General features: G+C 34.9%; 1 protein-coding gene across 1 annotated transcript; it reads right to left on the reverse strand.

Annotated features, from left to right (window-relative positions):
- Positions 1-668: 668 nt before the first annotated feature.
- On the reverse strand, positions 669-7,091 carry LOC122296151 (probable beta-1,4-xylosyltransferase IRX9H). The gene is made up of 4 exons (XM_043105601.1): positions 6,062-7,091; positions 1,660-1,909; positions 1,330-1,537; positions 669-1,085 (listed from the first exon to the last, which is right to left on the reverse strand). The coding sequence occupies exons 1-3, from the start codon at positions 6,829-6,831 to the stop codon at positions 1,367-1,369; spliced, it is 1,191 nt and encodes a 396-aa protein (XP_042961535.1). The 5' UTR covers positions 6,832-7,091; the 3' UTR covers positions 669-1,085; positions 1,330-1,366.
- Between the last annotated feature and the right edge of the window lie 12,320 nt (positions 7,092-19,411).

Here is a 19,411-nt window from a genome sequence, read left to right on the forward strand (position 1 = left end):
TTTTTAATAGTTATTTATATAATTATATAGGATATTTTTATAAAATAATTTATAAAAACAACATTATTTTACATAAATACTTTCATTTTAATAAATAATCGTAAAATTTTTATTATAAAAATGATACATGTATTATTATTCTTTTGTGCTAATCGACCATTTTACATGTTCAATCCTTGTCCAACTTCATTACTCTCTCTCTGTCTCTCTCCATCGATTTTTGTCCCATTATGTCACGAGTTTGGGAAGCTCAAATTTATTGTGTTCCAACAACATCCAACCTAAATACACTCCACACCACACCAATCTCCATCAAATGGTTGTTTTTGCTCCACTCCATATGGGGCGCATGTCCACTACCCACGCCAATTTGAAGAAGTAAAGTGCCATATGCACAAAAAGAATATAAAAAAATAAACTTACAAATCGATGTTCCATTATATTTACTTTACAATAAAAATAAGTTTACAATTTATACTGAATCAAGTCACGCCAATTTGTAAATTTCCTTTTGAGTTATTCATTTGTAGTTAAAATACTTCTCTTTGAAGAATAAGAGCCTAAATGGTGGACACCTCACCCCTTCTCTTGTATTTCTTTATAATTTAATGAAATCTTATTAGCGAGAGATATAAAATTCCTATAGACGATGAAATTGAGAAGTATGATGATGGACAAGTTATCCTTGGCCTTTTTTTTTTTTTTTTTTCAATACAATCAATGCCTACCTCACTCACACAGAGTGAAGTTCCACAAGCAATCCTGCCCCCACAGCTCATACACCTTAGGTTTTGGCCGCATAGGGTGAGTCCTATTAACCACCCTCCTCTCCCTCTCTTAAAAGAAAAGAAAAAAAGAAAAAGAACAAACCAACCAACCAGACCCTACAACAAAAATGGAACTTCGTTTCTGTGAAAGAATATCAGGCTGGAAAACTTCTACAAACAAAAATCACAAATCTTGTATTTCTTTGTTGTCCCCAGCACAGCAGAGCAAAAGTATTCGCTGCTTAATGCTGATGGTGAAACATTGAAGCAAAGATTAATCCAGGAACAAACGAACCACCAACAATAAGCATGGAAACACTGTCATGAAACAAAGCCATATGGTTAGATTAAAATGAAGAGGCTCTTGTTGTCAGCTTTCTCCTGTGACTTCAGGGACAGGCCAATTTTTTTTTAATTTATTTTAAGAGCCAGTGGTGTGCAGCATTTCTTAGCTGCTTGGGTTATGTGCTGAGGCAGGCTTGCATGTACTTTCTCAATTAGTTGAATGAAACTTCTTATTCATAAAAAAAATTAATAATAATAGTGACAAATAAGATCCTACCTCTCAAGGCATCAAAATTGCAGAGTTGAAGTTTGATTCAATTAATTGGGAGGACAACATCGAGGTTTTTCTGAAGCAGCCAGTGTCTAGGGTAAGCGATATGTCGGGCTTCCATATGAAGATGCCAGTTTATTATCCTTGAACAACTGGGTGGTATACCTTCCATTTGACTTTCATCTTCCACCACTTGCTGTATAAATGTGGTTTCCTGAGAAAATACATGAACTTAGTCCACGAAGAATGATATTGTACAATATTTTTTTATTTTTAATGTGGCAACTTGAAAATGATATTGCAAAGAAAATTAAGAAGCAGCTCTATGATGTATACCTGGAAACCCTCCTTGACTGTGTCTAACTGTCGAATTGGAACTGGGGTGGGGCGTCGCCATCTCTTTGGATCCCACAAGATTGTACTGTTGAATGCAAATCCTGACATATCAACGTGAAATCTCCGAAGTCTCTTACTTTTCTCATTTGTGTGCCATCCAACTATTTGACTTCCATTGCATACTGGGCCTTCCAATATGGCCTTGTTTTTGCTTTGTTCAACCATCGCAACAGGCCAAGTGCCAAACCGGCTAAATCACGAGTAGAACAATATTATGATTTTCCAAGAGAAGGTAGGTAGGGCAAGGTGCAATTCATTCTTAATGACAAAGTTTCAACAAATAAAACTTTTCTTAAACAGTGAGTATATACCACCACATCAAAAGCTTCTCAAAGTGGCAGAATCCATTCAATAAATATGATCACCTTATATTCATTCAGAACTAGTGGTTAGAAAATAATAATTTCAATCTTTCTTCCTTTTTAATTCTCATTTCTTCCAATTATTTATTCCCTATTTCAAGATTGGAGCCGGGGGGGGGGGGGGGGGGGAGGAGGGGGGGGGCGGGAGGGGGATTCTAGCTCATCTAGTCCAATAAGAGAATAATAGAGAAATCAAAGAAAAGGGGGGAGGAGAGGGTGTGTGGAGAACATACAATTGCTCCGAATATGATAAATGACATTCAAAACAATGAACTCCATAACTCTAGCACCATTAAAGGATTAAAATATTAAGTAATCTACATTTTGCAACTTTATGGCTAAAGGATTTGTTTCCTTTTTGTCAAGTTATCCACCATTATAATCTTCCCTGAGAGTTCTCACTCTATTGTGCATGAATTCTAATGACTCCCTGTGGTGATTTGATGAAGGTAACTTCATTCTTCTTCCTCTTTTCCTTACTGAGAGCACCTTTTTGAATCAGGGGCCTTGAATGTCGGTTTTTAGTTGAACAAAAATGTTCTGACTTTAAGGCAAAAGAGAAAATCATAGTGGTCCCTATTAGTAGGGGAGCATGTATGACGACGATGGTTGGAAGAATCAGTATTTCAGTTGATGGAGTTATTGGATGCAATGCAACATATTCTCGAGTTGGGAACAAAGTCTCACTATTCAATGGGGCCATAACAGACATGGAAGGCTCTTGATGCTGTTGGATTTTGGTGGAGGTGGTCGATGAGATTCTTTGGTAATACCAGAAGGAAGAGACCCTAGAGGATAGTTAGCTTTTAGCCAGGAACTCTTGAGTGATGGCTCAGTTCCACTCTTTCCTTGGTGTAGAGAAGAAGTGCTGAATTTGTACAAGCTTTTGGCTTTTGGGGGATACCTGGAGGAGATAATGCATAAAGCACTGACTGTCGTCCCGGTGGTCAAGAGATTGTACGCAGCAGTTTGGGAAGGATTGGGTCAAAGCTTTGGCGACTCTGCTTCCTAACAGGGGAAGAATGGGTAACAAGTGATGAAATAGTTCATTGAGGGCAAGCAGGGGCAAAACCAAGGCTGCAGAAGTTAACTGACCTGTCCACATCTTATAAAACCAAAACTTACGCAACAAAGGATGGTGTTGATGTTCTCAACAGCAGCATAGCAGAAAATGAGATATCAAATACGCTAAAGAAGTCATTCAACTTATTATCGAAGGCAGACTTGAATATGGCTTGGGCAAAAGTGGGTATTTGCAGCTCATTGAGAAGGAGCGAGCCCGTGGGTGGGGAGATAGGGGTTATCAAAGTTTGTAATAAAGGCTCCACCCTTCAATCAAATTGGAAACAAGTGTGGCCTGTTTATATTAGAAGATGGGAAGAAAGGCCAAAATTCTTTAAGCTTGGCAATGGGAAAGAGACAATTGTGCTTGTCCAGATTGCACAACCTAGCCTACGAATAAGTGGCTATTCAAAAAGCTGATTTAGGTTACCTATACTAAGGGTCTGTTTGGAGTTACATTAGGAGACTTAAAAAGTATTTAAATAATCTTAAAAGCTCCAAAATAATAAAATTAGATTGTTTGGATGTTACATATTAAAGTACTTTTTAATCTCAAATATGCCAAAAAGAAAGTTTGAGAAAAAGCATCATTATGATGCTAAATGATGCTTTTTCTCAAACTTGTTTTTCCATATAATGCGGAGAATAGTTCCAATTTTAAAAAAGACTGTCAATGGACAAAAATACTGATACAACTTTTAAATAATTACAGCTTTGTCCTTTGATATTATCACAGTCACAACACTACAACTTTCAAATGACCTTCTATGTCATTTCTACTTCAAAAAGCACTTTTCATATTATTTCTAAACAAATATAACATGTTTGAAAGTGTTTTACATATATGGTTACCAAACAATAATAAGCTCTATAGCTATAAACCTTAAACTAAGAGTTATATTGCTCACCGCAATCCCAAACATGCACTAAAATAGGGTTCCATGTTCGGTGTCGATATAACGACAATGGAAACTCCAATTCCTCGCCAGGAGTGGCACCAAAAGGATTGCTGGAAAGTGTTGCACCTTGAGTCAATGGAATGTTAGGGTGCTAAATGAGGTTGACAAGCATCTTAGAATTAAAAATCTACTTTGTCAATGGAAGGTAGATGTTGTTCGCTTGATGAAACCAAGCTGGAAATCATCTCAAGAATCATTGTTTGAAGTTTGTGGGGGTGCCATCATGTGGGATGGATCTCTTTAACTTCTAGAGGGGTATCTGGTTGAATTATGGTAATGTGGGATAACATAGTGGTGTAAATATTGGCAAAGTGTGTGGGGGAGTTTACGATGGCTTGTTTCTTAAAAGAAATTCTAGAAGATGGTTTCTTGTGGGATTTGTAGGAATTTTTGGACCAAATTTTGTAGTGAAAGTAGGAATTATTGGGAGGAGCTAACTAGTGTTTGTGATGCCCCATATTGAGTGACTACATGTGGCCAATGAGATCTTAGATTGCTTGGGAGGGAGAAGTTCTTGCTTTTTATAATGGTTTCATAGGGCTCCAATTGTACCATTGACTAGTTCTAGGGTATTAATGTGGCTTGGGCCTTCCTTTGGGAATTACAAATGGTCCATCCCAACTATAAATGTGGGAATTGAGTCATGTCACCTGTGATGGAATAGCCCAACAATGACATCGGGAATTTTGGGGGGAATTGTGATACCCTATATTGAGTGATTATAGGTGGTGAATAAGATCTTACATTGCGTGGGAGGGAGAAGTTTTTGCTCTTTCTAATGGTTCCAAGGGTCTCCAATTGTACCGGTGATTAGTCCTTTTAGAGTAGCTTAGGCCTTCCTTTGGGCATTACATGTTTGTACTTGGTGGGATTTCAATGTCCCTTGATTTCCAAGTGAAAGAATGGGTGAATCTCATCTTACTTCCGCTATGGTGAAATTCTAAGAATTCATTTTTTAAGCAAAATCTTGGTGACGTTCCTCTTGTTGGAGGTGCTTTCATGTGGTCTAACAATCCTTCTAGGTCTAGAATAGAAATATCTCTTATATCCCTAGCTTGGGGAGCCTATTTTCCTAATCTTTTTTTTTTTTTTAAATAAGTAAGAAATTTATTCAACCACGTAATTAGTCATATCCCAAGTACACAGGAAGTATACAAGAGAAAAACAACTAATTACAAGCTATTTTCCTAATCAATACCAAACAAGACTATCTAGACTTTATTTGGATCATTTTACCATTATTCTAGACCTTGAAGGTATTAAGGGGGTTGAAGGAATTTCAATTTGAGCATATATGGCTGAAAATAGAAGGTTTTGTAGACAAGGCCAGATAATGGTGGTCTTCCTACAATTATCAAGGAAGCCCAAGCTTCATCTCGGACTGCAAACTAAAAGCATTGAGAAAAGACTTAAAGACTTGGAATGAAAAAGAGCTTGATAATGTTAAACATCAGATGAAGTTCTTCTTGGAGGAGCTACACGGTCTAGAGGGTGTGGTAGAGGAAAGATCACCATCTGAAGAACAGTTTCAATCTACTATTTCAATCACAAACAGAAGGATTTGGTAATATAAATTACACACAACAGACAGAAGCTTGAATCCACAAGCAAGATCTATATGTGCTAGCTTTGCTGGCAGCATTTTTAAATTAGTAACGTTAGATATAGTCATGAACTCGCAATCCCTTTATAAACCTTTTATAAAAGAGTGAGGTCTACTATTAATAAATTAGTTTTTATTATGTGAATACCGTATTTATTCCTTCTTTTAAAAAAGATTGCACCGAGCACGGGAATTCCAGCAAATATCATTTCTCTCTCTAAATAGGAATTTACAGTAATAAATACAAAACAAATCACTCATACTGCGACAACAAAATCTATTTATATCGTCAAATTTAGATCAGCAGTACCCAAAATTAGATAATGTAAATCAAAGTTAAAAGTGGGAGCACTAACCTAATTTCTCTCAAGCTGTGGAACAAATCGAGGGAATAGATGTTATCGTCGTCGGCAAAGTAAACGATGCCATCGAGTCTATGACGCTCAATGTGATCCAAGGCCGTGTTCCTCTGATGCACACCCCTGTCTTTGACATTGGTGGAGTTGTGAGCGCACACCAAGTGCCTGTACATAACTCCCGTTTTCCTCAGTATCTCGGCGGTCTCCATCGACGCCGCCTTCGTCTCAACCACTATCCACAGGAGCGGCGGGGGCACGAGCCGAAGCACCTGACCCAGCCGGTTCAAGAAGTACGCCTGGAGCGCCCGGTCATACGTCGGCGTCACCACAATCAGCTGCTTCCTGGGCACCAAATCGGACCTCACTCTCTCCCCCAAGCTCACTTCGCCCACCAAGACACGATCGTCGGAGGCCTCGCGCTGGTGGGCCAAGACTAGGTCTTTTTGGTGAACGTTGAGGAGCGGGGGCTTGATCTCAAAGAAGTCGTGGCTCTGGGCCCGAATGTCGTCGCCGTCTACGTGGCCGAAGGGCACCAAACCGAGCAAGAAACCCAAGAAGAAGAAGAACAAACACCTGTAGAACGCTCGTCTCCAGCCGTGCTGGCCTTTCCGCGGCGGATACCCGAGGAATCGGCGGAAACGAGCAGCGAAGTCCTGCAACGGAGACGAATATTTGGAGCTGGGAAATAGCTTCGGAGAATAGGGATCCTCGCCGTTCTGGTACGTGCGATCGTGATAGGGTGATAACGTCCGTCGAATAGACGCCATTACTGGATTACACAAAGCATACAAAAAACAAAAAAATAAACAAATCAAAAGAATCCCACTACATGATCTTCGAGTAGTCGTAATCTGGCTTCAGAAAGTCTAGCTGAAATGGGGGATCGAGGAATGGACGGATCGAAAAGGCAGCTTCGCGCGGCAGAGACGAGATCTAGACTGAGCGAAGAGTAAAAGAGTAGGTAGTAGAAGAGAGAGAGAGAGAGAGAGTAGTGGTACGCGTTGTGAGTAACGCGTGGCCAGTTGTGCAAGACTCCAGACGGTTGTCTTCTCTTCGCTACGCTAATCATTTCCTGTTTTGGTTACTGGCGGTAATTTTTTTTTTCAATTTATCAAACCGCATTTCGTTAAAAGGTCTAAAAAGACGTATTTTGTATCCTTCTACCCTACGTACGCATTTTTCGTCTGTGTAGTGATTAGATAGAATTAATTATTTTATCAAAAATTAAATAAAATATTATTATAATATAATTTTTTAATATTAATTTTATTTTAAAATTTAAAATAATTAAATTATTTATTATATTTTATATAAAATTTAAAAAAATTATAATAATTAATAAGATGAGATGAAATAATTTAATATTTGGTAATCAAACTAAGCCATATTCATGACCTCTACTTCTTTTATAAATAATATTACACCTATAAAAATATATCTCATTTAAAACATAATTATATAAAAATTATAAAAAAATTATAAGCAGCGAATAGTTTATAAATAGTACTAAATAATAATAAAGTAATCTATAAATATTTGAAAATAATTTTTTTGTAAACATATACCCTTATAGCATTGGTATTGGATTAGTTATCTCAATATTCAAAATTTAAAGAATATGTAACTTTTTAACTTTTAGCTAATCATTCAACATTTCAAATCTATATTGGATTAGCCACTACATTCTTTATAATAATAAAATTTATGATTTTTTATTATTTATATCTCTTTAATTAATTTTTATTTTTTTAATAAATTTTATTTTATTTTCATAATTTTCAATAACCTCCAATAATCATATTCATTTTCATATGTACATAGATGGTAAAATCTCATATTATATAAATAAAAATCTCATGTGTACAATCCATAATAATCTCAAATGTGGGATGAATGTGGGACAATAAATAATAAAATACTAATTTGAATAAGCTATAGTTGTTTTCATATATGAAATGTGGGATTGATTTACTGTAGCTAATATTTCATATAAATGGTATTTAGCTAATTCAATATAAACTCAATTTCAACAACATTCTATAAAATATAAAAACTACTGACATTTAGCTAATCCAATACTAATGCTTTTATAATCCAATATAAACTCAATTTCAACAACATTCTATAAAATATAAAAACTACTGACATTTAGCTAATCCAATACTAATGCTTTTATAATCCACAAACTCATTGTCTCCTTTGTTACCATGCTACAAGTCAACCGATAATTTTTTAAAATTTAAAAAAATTAAATTTTTTATTATATTTTTATGTAGGAATTTGAAAAAATTATGATAAGATGAGATGAAATATTTTTTGTATCAAAACAGGACCTTAGAATGGAATAAAATATTTCTTAGCTATCCCTGAGTTTTGAACATTTACTATTTTTTTTTAAATTAATCTAAATGTTTTTTAAAATGTTAAAAAATCTCTATTATCCAAAAATGAAAGTATTTTTTTTTAATCTAATCACATGTCTAAGTTTACGTGGAAAATATAAAAACGAAAAAAAAATTAAAACAACTTTTATAAAAATAAAAAGAAAATTTCCTAAAAATTTCAATACAAAAAATCTAAATTTTTTTTTTTAAGAATTTCTTTAAAAAAAAAAACATGTTTAATAAGCTAGGATTCAGACCTTAATTTTCTAGTTGTCGTTAATTACCTACTCATTCATTGATTTAGACCCTTCACCAGAAAGATCCAAAGGTTGCATTCTAAACTTTTCCAAGACGTTCATGGGTTGTCAAAATTTTGTTGGGCATTTTGTCTATATCATCTGATATCTACTACATAAATGAAGGTCATGTCACGTCTAGACAAAATCTAGGCACGTATACATGATCAATTTTCTACCATGCAAAGCAATATGGATAGTTCCCCTTTTTAATTACCATGCCAATTAATTTAGGGAAGAGGATACTCTTATCGCTCGGTGTTATTGTTGAATTTTTTTTTTAATTTTTACTTAATAATTAAAGAAGTACTTTTTAATAATATTATGATTTTTTTAAAAAAATATTTTAAAATGTTAAAAAATAATAATAATAATAATAAAAAGAGACCAATTATGTCTAACGGTAGTTCCCAATGAGAGCTAGGTTGGAGTGGTGGATGTAGCACCGTCCAAATTTCAGTGTCTGGTTAATTCATTAGAAACATTATGACACATTATTTTTGTTTTCCTTTTGATAATTTTGAAGGGAACAAAAATAAAAAATAAATATATAGTGCATATTTGAAATTGTGATGGAAAATAAAACTTTTTATAGCAGGAGGAGTGCTATAAGTACAAAGTGATTATACAAAAACAATTTTACAAGTCGAAATGGTTTTATATGATCCGTTATATCTATTTTATAATAAAAATAACTTTATAATACGAGGAACCGTATCAAATCATGTCAGTTTGTGAGATTATTTTTATATATTATTTTATGACTAAAATATTTTTCTTATAGTAGAGCTTTTAATCGTAGAGTTCTACAAAAAAAAAATTATACTATTAAAAAATTATTTACTATTTAATAAACATACATCTAAAGCATTATTAAATTTAGTTATGGTAGTTTTTGAAAAATGTAACATTATCTATTGAAACGTTTCATGAAAAGCTTCAATCTCGTATTTTTTTTTAAAAGTAGACTTTTACTTTTTTTAAGTATTTTAAGTGTTAGAAAGGTAGCATGATTATGCATGGCTATTCTATTGATTTAAATAGTGAATATAAGAATTAAATATTCAATAGTATAATAAAAGTACAGGTACGTATCAGCTATATATGAAAACTATAATCTGCTATATAAGGAAATAACTGATTACAGAATATATAAGAATATAAATACATGAAAAAATATAGTTACAAGCATAATTATGTATTAATCTATGCACTAATATGATGTGATTAGTCAAAAATAAATTTTATTGAAAATAATATTAATTTAAATTTTAAATATAAATAAATTAATATTAATACACAGATTAATACACGACTATATTTATATATAACAAAACTCTAAATAAATAGAACTGGCATCAAGTCATAATAATGGTAGTGAATATGGGAATATATCTCTAAACAAACCATTTTATTTATTTAAAAAGAAACTTTTAAGTTGTTAAAATTACTTTTTAAACCTCCCAATCAAGGCTCGATAAGTCGGAATTAGGTAAGGACCAATTCAATGAATTTGAATGGAATCATTCAAGAAAATTTTAAATTGAATATTTAAATATTAATAAAAGTACTAATTAAAAAAATGGTTCAGTAACTTTAGTTTCTTACCAATTGACTGAATCAGTCTGAATTAAACCATTTTTTCAAACCTTGATCCAAACTCAAATCCTAACATGCACGTAATAAATATCAAATCAATATTTGGTGCAGCGCATGAGGAATGAGACATAAGTGTATAAGAACCATCACTAAAAACAAATAAAAAATTTAGTTATAAATATAATTACGTATTAATATATGTATTAATTTAATATAATTAATTAAAAAATAAATTTTATTAAAAATAATATTAACTTAAATTTTAAATATAAAAAAATTAATATTAATATATAGATTAATATGTAATTTTATTTATAGACAGTAAAATTAAAAAATAAATGAGAAAGGGTTATACATTAGAATTATGATGACGTTTCGTTCCAACGTAACTCATTCGTTGTCGGTACTGGGGGTGATCGTGGTAGTTTACTAGTTTGCAGGTGCGTACTGTGTTTTGTGATGGAAATTTTGACGAAGTCATGTATATTTTGACGGTTTTGACTCAGTGTATTAAATGCAAGTTTCACAAGGTGTAAATTTTGGTAGATTAACTAAGTGTACGTGTTGAGTTTTGGTTGGCTGTCAGTGTTATTTTCTAAACGTAGTTTCACACAGTTTTGACATGTAAAATATTGTAGAATTTTTTATTTATTTTAACAGTTTGTTCATATATTTTTTTCACGAATTTTATTACGTATTAGTAAAATTACATATTAATATATATGTTAATATTAATTCTTTTATATTTAAAATTTAAATTAATATTATTTTTAATAAAATTTACTTTTTAATAAATTATATTAAATTAATACAAATATTAATGCGTAATTGTACTTACAACTAAATTTTTCTTTTCTTTACCTCAACATAATCTGATGACATTCTTCTTTCAGGTTGTGGTTTTTGGTGGTAGTATGTTTAAAGATTCATTTATGGCTTATTTAATAATAAATTGCAGGAATAAAGGAATAATATTTACGTGATTTGACACTGAATGTAGGGTGTAGAATTCACTACAAGTAGAGTTTAATACAAGTGCTTCATCTTTATTAAGCTCTCTACAATTGTTTTAATAGAGTTTTCTCTAGAAAAAAATAAAAAATGGTTTTGGAGCTCTATGCTTATTTTCTTCCTTCCAGATCCTAAAATGAAGCTCACCACCTTCTCTATTGCTTCTCGTCCTCTTTAAGTCTCTTCTCCTTGTTTTGTATATTGTCCCTGTGCCTCATGTCTCATATTTCTTCAATGTCCAATTAAGCCTTGTCATGTCTCATATTTCTTCAATGTCCAATTAAGCCTTGTCTATTGTCAGATCCTTTCTTTCTCAATTTCTTCCTATCATAGTGGGCTTTCATCTTTCATGGACCTTCAGTAGGTTCCATACTTGTGCTCAGTTTACCCCAACAATACCTCCGATTCTCATGGTCAACTTATTTTGCAAGGAGGATGTCAAAAATCCCAAACTTGCTCTTGCTTGTTTTCTTCACATTTTCCACTCCCTTCTTTGTTTTTGCCATTTGCCACTTCTTAATGCCTACATACGGTCTCACTGCATCCCTTGCATCTTCTTAGAGTTGTTTAGGCTTGACCTACGTCTTAACTTCCAAGGCCCCAAGTGAGAAGTAATCTTGGTAACTTTAAATGGACCTCAATGAAGTTAGCTTTAGGGCTCCCCTTCGATATTGACTAGTCTGTAAGTATCATCAATCACTAGGGGATGTACCGCCTTGGTCTTGGTGAATCCTTGCGGGTTGCAAGCTTCAGGACACACCCTCCAATCTTGGCTAGTTTGTGAGCATCGTGGATCGCTAGGGGGACATACCCCCCCGTCTTGGTTAATCCTTATAGGTCACGAGCTTTGGGATGTGCCCTCTAATCTTGGCTAATTTGTGAGCATTGTAGATCACCAAGTGGATGTACACCCCGGTCTTGGTGAATCCTTGTAGGTCATGAGGATGTGACACCTGTGATCATTATGTGTTGAGGAGCCTTATCTTCTCGAGAATGCCTCAAATGGAAAAAGAGTGAAGACAGCCCCAGCCTCCTGAGGTATTCTTGAGGGACGGTGAAAAAAACTGTTGCAATATCTCGAGGACGCCTTGAGAGAGGGTGCGTTGAAGATGACTTTAGCTTCCTAATGATGCCTCAAGGGAAGAGGCGAAGACAGTTGTAGCCTCATGAGGATACCTTGAGGGAAGGTATGGCGAAGTCGGCTCTAGCTTCTCGAAGATGCCTCGAAAGAAGGGGCAAAGATAGCCCCAACCTCCCTAGGTAACCTTAAGAGAGTTGGGACAAAGTCGACCCCAACTTCCTAAAGTAGCCTGAAGGGATGGGGAGCAAAGAAGGCCACAACCTCTAAAGGATGTCTCGAAGGAGGGTGTGGCAAGGCTGGCCCTAGCTTTTTGAGGATGCCTCAAGGGAGGGTGTGATGAAGTTGGCCCTAGTTTTCCAAGGATGCCTCAAGGGAAAAGGGTAAACACGATTGCAACATTTTGAGGATGCCTTAATGGAAGGTACAACAAAGTTGGCTCTAGCATCTTGATGATACCTCAATGGAATGGGTAAAGAAGGCCACAACCTCCCTCAGATGCTTATAAGAAAGGTGCAGTGAAGCTGGTTGTAGCCTCTCGAGGATGCCTAGAGGGAAGGAGGGAAATATGATCTCTATTGCTCGGAGCATGGCCTTCGTGAATTCAAACTTATGAGTCATGCAGCTTGATCTTCGTGCTTTAGCTTAGTTCAACACTAGCCTTGCTGATGGGATCTAGTGAACCAACAGTGATGTCTGTGTCTTCACACCCTGCTTGCCTACTAACTGGGGTACGCTGTTGAATTTTTTGTTGGATCCTTAGTGAAAATTCTCATTTATCTCCAGACTTCGCTTGTTCACCTTGGTATATTGGCATGGTCCTATATGGGTTGACTAACCTGGATTAATGGTCCCTCCATGTGTAAATTGTACCTTAGCACATTACTGAAATTTTTAGTGTTAAAGGCATACACAACTTGTTTTTTAGATTTATTAGCCTCTACTTTTTTATCCTTCAACATGCATTGTCCATTCGAAAATTCTGTAGGTATTTTGTGTACATCACATGTACCATTATGAGTTGGAGTTCGTTTCATCCGTTTAGCCAGTTGCAAGTAGGTGAACTTCAAGTTCAGCAGATCCATGCCCATGAATTGTCCTTCATCCAAGGTGCTAGCCAAAGTTGCAAATACTTTTATTCCGCCTAGGTAGCAAGTACTTTTTCTCCCAAGATGCAGGTCGAGGTAGCGAGCACTTTGTCTCATCCTTGTGCTTGTCTAGATTGCGATCACTTTGCTTTGTCTTGAGTGCTTGTTGAGATTGTAAGTATTTTTGCTTCCTAAGGTTGTGAGCACTTTGATCTCAAGATGAAGAGATCTTCTTCTTCCCTAGGTGGTGAGCACTTTGCTCCCTAGGTAACTAGCACTTTGTCCCTAAGGTCGCGAGCTCCTCTGATTCCAGAGGTGGAGGCTCCTATTCTTCTTGGGTTGCAAGCACTTTCTTCTCGAGGTCATGAGCTCCTATGATTCTCAAGGTTGTGAGCTCCTTTGCTTCTTGAGATTGTGAGCACTTGCTTCTTGAGGTGGAGAGCTCTTTGTTCTTGAGGTCATGAGTTCCTTTGATTCTCGTGGCTGCAAGCTCCTCTACTTCCTAAGGTTGCGAGCTTTTCATTCTCGAGGTCACCTCCACTTCTTCATAAGATCGTGATCTCTTTTGCTTCCCAAGGATGTAAGCTCCTCTGCTTCCCAAGGTGGAGAGCTCTATATTCTCAAGATCGTGAGCTCCTTTGATTCTTGAGGTTGCAAGGTCTTCGATCCCAGGGATGCTAGCACTTGTCTTCCTGAGGTCACGAGCTCTTTTGCTTCCCAAGGTTGCGAACTCCTCTGCTTTCCTATGTCCCAAGTACTTGCTTCCTGAGGTTGTGAGCTCCTTTATTTCGAGAGGTGTCAAGCTCTTCACTCCTGAGGTTGCCAACATTGTTCTTCCCAAGATCACGAGCTCCTTTACTTCCAGAGGTTGCGAGTTCTTTGCTCTTGAGGTAGTGAGGTAATTAGTACTGTTCTTCTTGAGGTCGTGAGCTCCTCTTCTATAATACTTTGTTGAGAGCTATGCTTCCTCTTTATAGAAATAGCCTCTTCTTTTCATATGGTTTTTCTAGGCAAGTCCCATCCTTTCTTCGATGACTTCATCTCCTTTCACTTGCTATTGGAAGGGTCATGCAACCTTTTATTTAGAGAACGATGAATCGTTTTTATAGATAGAACCAACCTGTTGATACATTTTTTGGCCTCAACAATATACTCGGATAATCCTATTCTCTCACGTGGTATTCTTGCTAATAGTGTGTTTAGGGTGTTCATTCATGGTTTGCTTAGGATCCGTTTGACAACACAACTATTTTCAAATATTTTTAGATATTTTCATATATTTCATTCACAAATATCACTTAAATACAACATTTTTCAATTTCAAATATTTAACTTTTTCATCTATTCGTTTACCTAATCATTACAACTTTCATAAACTCTCAAACAAAACACAAAAACTAATACTACTTTTTCAAATTTTAAAATAAAAGTAGCATTAAAAAATATAGTCAAATAATTTTTTTATTTTATAATATTTTCTCTCTCATTAATCAAAACCTAACAAAATATCTTAACTCAAACTATTTTATAATTAACAAATATTTTAGTAAAATATCTATTAATTATTTTATAGTTAACAGATATATATTCAAACAGGCTCATAGTGTATTTTTTGGATGTGCAATGAATAGCCATTTAAAAATAAACGATTATTACGTATAGAATCAATAAAAGAGCAAGACCAATAACATTAACATAAATATATTCTTGTTTATTATATGATCTCGCTAATTATAGGTTGAGAGTTAACATGATTATAAATAATTCAATCATAACAAGAAAGAGTGAAAAAAAGTAATATTACAAAACACTAGAGACCAATATTAAATTGAGTAAAAAATGTCATGATCCAATGCATCGTGAGATTCTAAAGAAGGTCTCCAAAAAAGTAATATGTGCATAATTGAGATGGTTCAAACATACAAAATTCAGACCACATGAATTACCATCAATTCCACTTTAATGGAAGGGATTGGGTTCTTAGTTCTGGTCACTACAATGCTTGAGATATTTTTTCAGTTGAATATTAAGATGATATGAGATTAGATGAGAAATTTATGAGTATATGTTTTATTGGATTTTGAGAATAAGAGAGAAAAATTTGAATAAAAATATTATAAAGTTAAAATATTATTAAAATATAATTTTTTAATATAATTTTTATTTTAGAATTTAAAACTGTTGTATTATTTTTTATATTTTGTTTAAAAGTTTGAAAAATTTATAATGATTAGATAAAAAAAGTTGATTTTTTTATATATATTTAAGTGATATTTGAATATTGAGATGAGATAATTTCTCAGCATCCTGCATGGGGTGTGCACCAACTATTTCCTTTTCTCCTCTTGATGCAATTACAATATTTTTCTAGATACTTTCCCTGTTTTTTGGGCAATTATTTTTCTTATCTTATGGTATTTTGAGGAATATATGTTGACACCACGATTATGTTAACATCTTATTTATGGTGATAAATAATTTCAGAAAATATCTTTAAAGAATCTAAAAATATATTTCATAAAAACAAATTTACAAACTAACATAGTTTCATATGATAGATACCTTAGATCTATTTTATAATAAAAGTAATTTTATGATCTAATATACCACAACAACTCACATCGGTTTATTAATTTATTTTTGTAGAATCTCTTTATGGCTAAAATATTTTTCTTACTTTTTTTATTATAGTGTTGTAAAACCAACGATGACAACAAATAAAAGCAAACAATCACTTAACACAAAATTAATGTAGTTCGACAATGTACCTACGTCCACAGAGCTGCAAGAGATTTTATTTCAGAAGAGATTACAATTACACACAGTGAGTTACAAGAGTACCACTCTACTTACACAATCTCAACTCTCTCTCTCTCTTTCTCTCTCTCTCTCTCTCACACACACACACCTTTACCTCTCTTTGTTCACTCTGATATGCTAAATTGTACCCACAATAGGACAAACATTACATATATGTATATAATGAAAATGGCGTTGCAAATCCTAAACAACAAATATAGATTCTTTGCTCGAACGGGTGTCAAGTGCACTTCTAGCAAACAACCAATCAAACCTTGGCTCGAGCGGTCTATCAAGTGATACTCGAGCCAACACTAAGGTTAATGCTACGCGAATCTTGAGTAAACAATCTGTTTGATTTTTGCTCGAGCTTACTCTTGATCACACCTTGAGTAAACTCAAGTGATGAGTTTCGTTTGGGTGAAAGTCGAGCAAACTTTTTGTTTGTGCCTTTTTTGTAGACAAACTAAACTCCACATGCAGCCCAACATATAGTGTGGTATAGAGTCATTAGTTATGGCCTTATTCATTTTGTTCTTTTTGCAATTAGTTATCAGCCTTGGGAGTCTTGGACCACAATGTGAGCTTTCTAGGCCACAATCTTAAGGTGTATAAATCCCGCACACTATATTTAAAAAATAATGGGACCACTCATTTAAAAAATGATTTTTTTATGTGAGTCTAAGATTTATCAACTTTTAAAAAAAAAAAAAACATAGGAGACTCACACATTCTAAGACTACAAATATTATTTCTCAATTAAGCGTATTAAAGTATATTCATCTAGAATGACAAAATTTAAATATATAGATAATCATGCGCTTGTTATTTTCGTCATGATCTTTACAATCATCTTCTTGTATGAGTCTTTCCAGCATCACATTATTATCATCAATCCCCCTGTATGTCCATGAAAACTAGTCGCGGAAAAAAGGATAAAAGATATTAATTTCAAACCATCAACTACGTACCTTCTGCACCCATAAGTTTTGAGTGATCATCTTGACTCAATTTTGCTACCCCATTGGTCGAAACACACTAATAAAATCAACATTAAAAACGGCAAATAAAATAGAAACAAACAAACGAGGATCGACTGTAATATGATCATGTTTCCAGTATTTAATAATTGCTCCCTAATTAAAAGCTTCGCTTGCAATCATGTCATGCACTCAATACTTTAATTAAACATAATCATATTTTATGTTTTTATCACTATTCACATGTAGATGAAGCTAGCATTAATTATTGAAACTTCTTACTGCATATGATCATGAAACAATATTAATCATTTTTTAGTGACCACATTTTCCTCGTGAGAATAATATATGTGTGTTTATGTGTACGTGTACGTATATACATATAAGATTCATTTTATCAGTTTTTTTTTTTTTAATTTTAATTTTAAATTTTATAAATCTTAACAAATCAATAACTAATATGCGGAGTGTAACACCCCCAAATCTCACGTACGGACACGTAGAAATTGACACATCGGGATGATGACAACACGGCTCATCACCCTATCGCTAAGTACCAAATGTGTGTACATGCAACAAATGTGCAAATAAAAACACGCAACGGATAACAAAAGTCTTATAACTAAGTACCAGAATTTTTGTTTAATACAAATCCGATTAAAACATATATAATAAAATATTACAAACCTCAAATATCGTTTCAAAACCAAACTACAAGGCATACAACTCCAAATCAAAACTCTGGCGGAGCCGCCTCCTCGGGCTCAGCCTCCTCCTCCTCCTCGACATCTGCATCAAAATCTACGGTACCAAAATGGTGCCGCAGGTAAGTAAAGATCCAAACACCACAAGATAAAAACATATTATACTCAATAATATGCATAAAAGAATGCCAAATGCACATATCCCATAAAACCTCAGTTTTCCACGCACGCCAAAATCCCATTTTGGCCCAAAAGATATCCTTTAAACAAATCCTTGCCAATATCCCAGATAATGGCCTAAATCAAGAACACCACCATTTTTTCAGAAAATGGATCACAAAACCATCAAACATAACCTCGCCATTTTTTCAGAAAATTGCCCGTATCCAATATCCAAAACCCGTTCCAATTATCGCATGCACCATGATCTCCCCTAGGGATCATCCGCACACTCTGGCTCCTGTGCCACACCGCAGGTAACGACTACGAGTGTGACACCTAAACGAGCGATGCCCAGTTCTCGCGTCCAGCGCATACCTAAATCAGGCCATCTTCTAGTCCCCGCCAGCCTAGGAACCATGGAGTCGACACGACAGCGTTACTGTATCGTGCGATCCAGTCGTCACCCAGCGACAACTCAGGGGATGTCACTCAGTATTATCCACTCCTGAGTGACCAGAGGAGCTCCACCGAGATAATATCCCATCTCGGCTTGGGGTTGTGATACACACGCACCCGAAAATCCATTTACACAAATAACACCAGTTTTTCTCAATTAAATAAATGCACATGAATGCATCATGTAATGCACACCTCAAGATACAAATCATCCAACCAATCACAAGATCAACAATAACAAGCAACTCCGTCCTCAATCCATCCGACCCTCGACTTCTCGGACTCAGTCTAGAATTAACCAACCAGTCAATGAATTTATTGAAAAAGTAATAATATATTTAAATCTAAAATAGAGTTTAGAAATTACTTACAGTGCTATAAGATAATTTTTGAAGGATCACGACGTTGCAAACAGCGGAAAAAAAGCAACGTAACAGTGTAAAATACACTGTGGCCGTGGGTTGTAAAATACCCATTTTCGAACGGAGACAAACCAAGACTTGAAATTGATAGGGAATGGCCTAGAGGGGTTTATAAAACCATTGGAAGTGAGAGTTAGCCGTAAGTGGTGGCGCACAGTGGAGATCAGCCAACTTTGAGGAAAAGATGCCGAGGGAGAGTGAGGGAGAGTGAGAGCTATACACAAGTCCGTTGGCCATGAAATTTCTTGGAGAAGGTCATGGTGATGAGAGGAACAAGATAGTGGTGGTGAAACACCATGGATGGCCGTGTACGACAACGTACGGTGGTGCAACTGAAACTCTAGCTATGGAGACTCATTGGAGAAAAA

This window comes from Carya illinoinensis, chromosome 15 (genome assembly GCF_018687715.1).
Source record: "Carya illinoinensis cultivar Pawnee chromosome 15, C.illinoinensisPawnee_v1, whole genome shotgun sequence".
NCBI classification, from domain to species: Eukaryota; Viridiplantae; Streptophyta; class Magnoliopsida; order Fagales; family Juglandaceae; genus Carya; species Carya illinoinensis.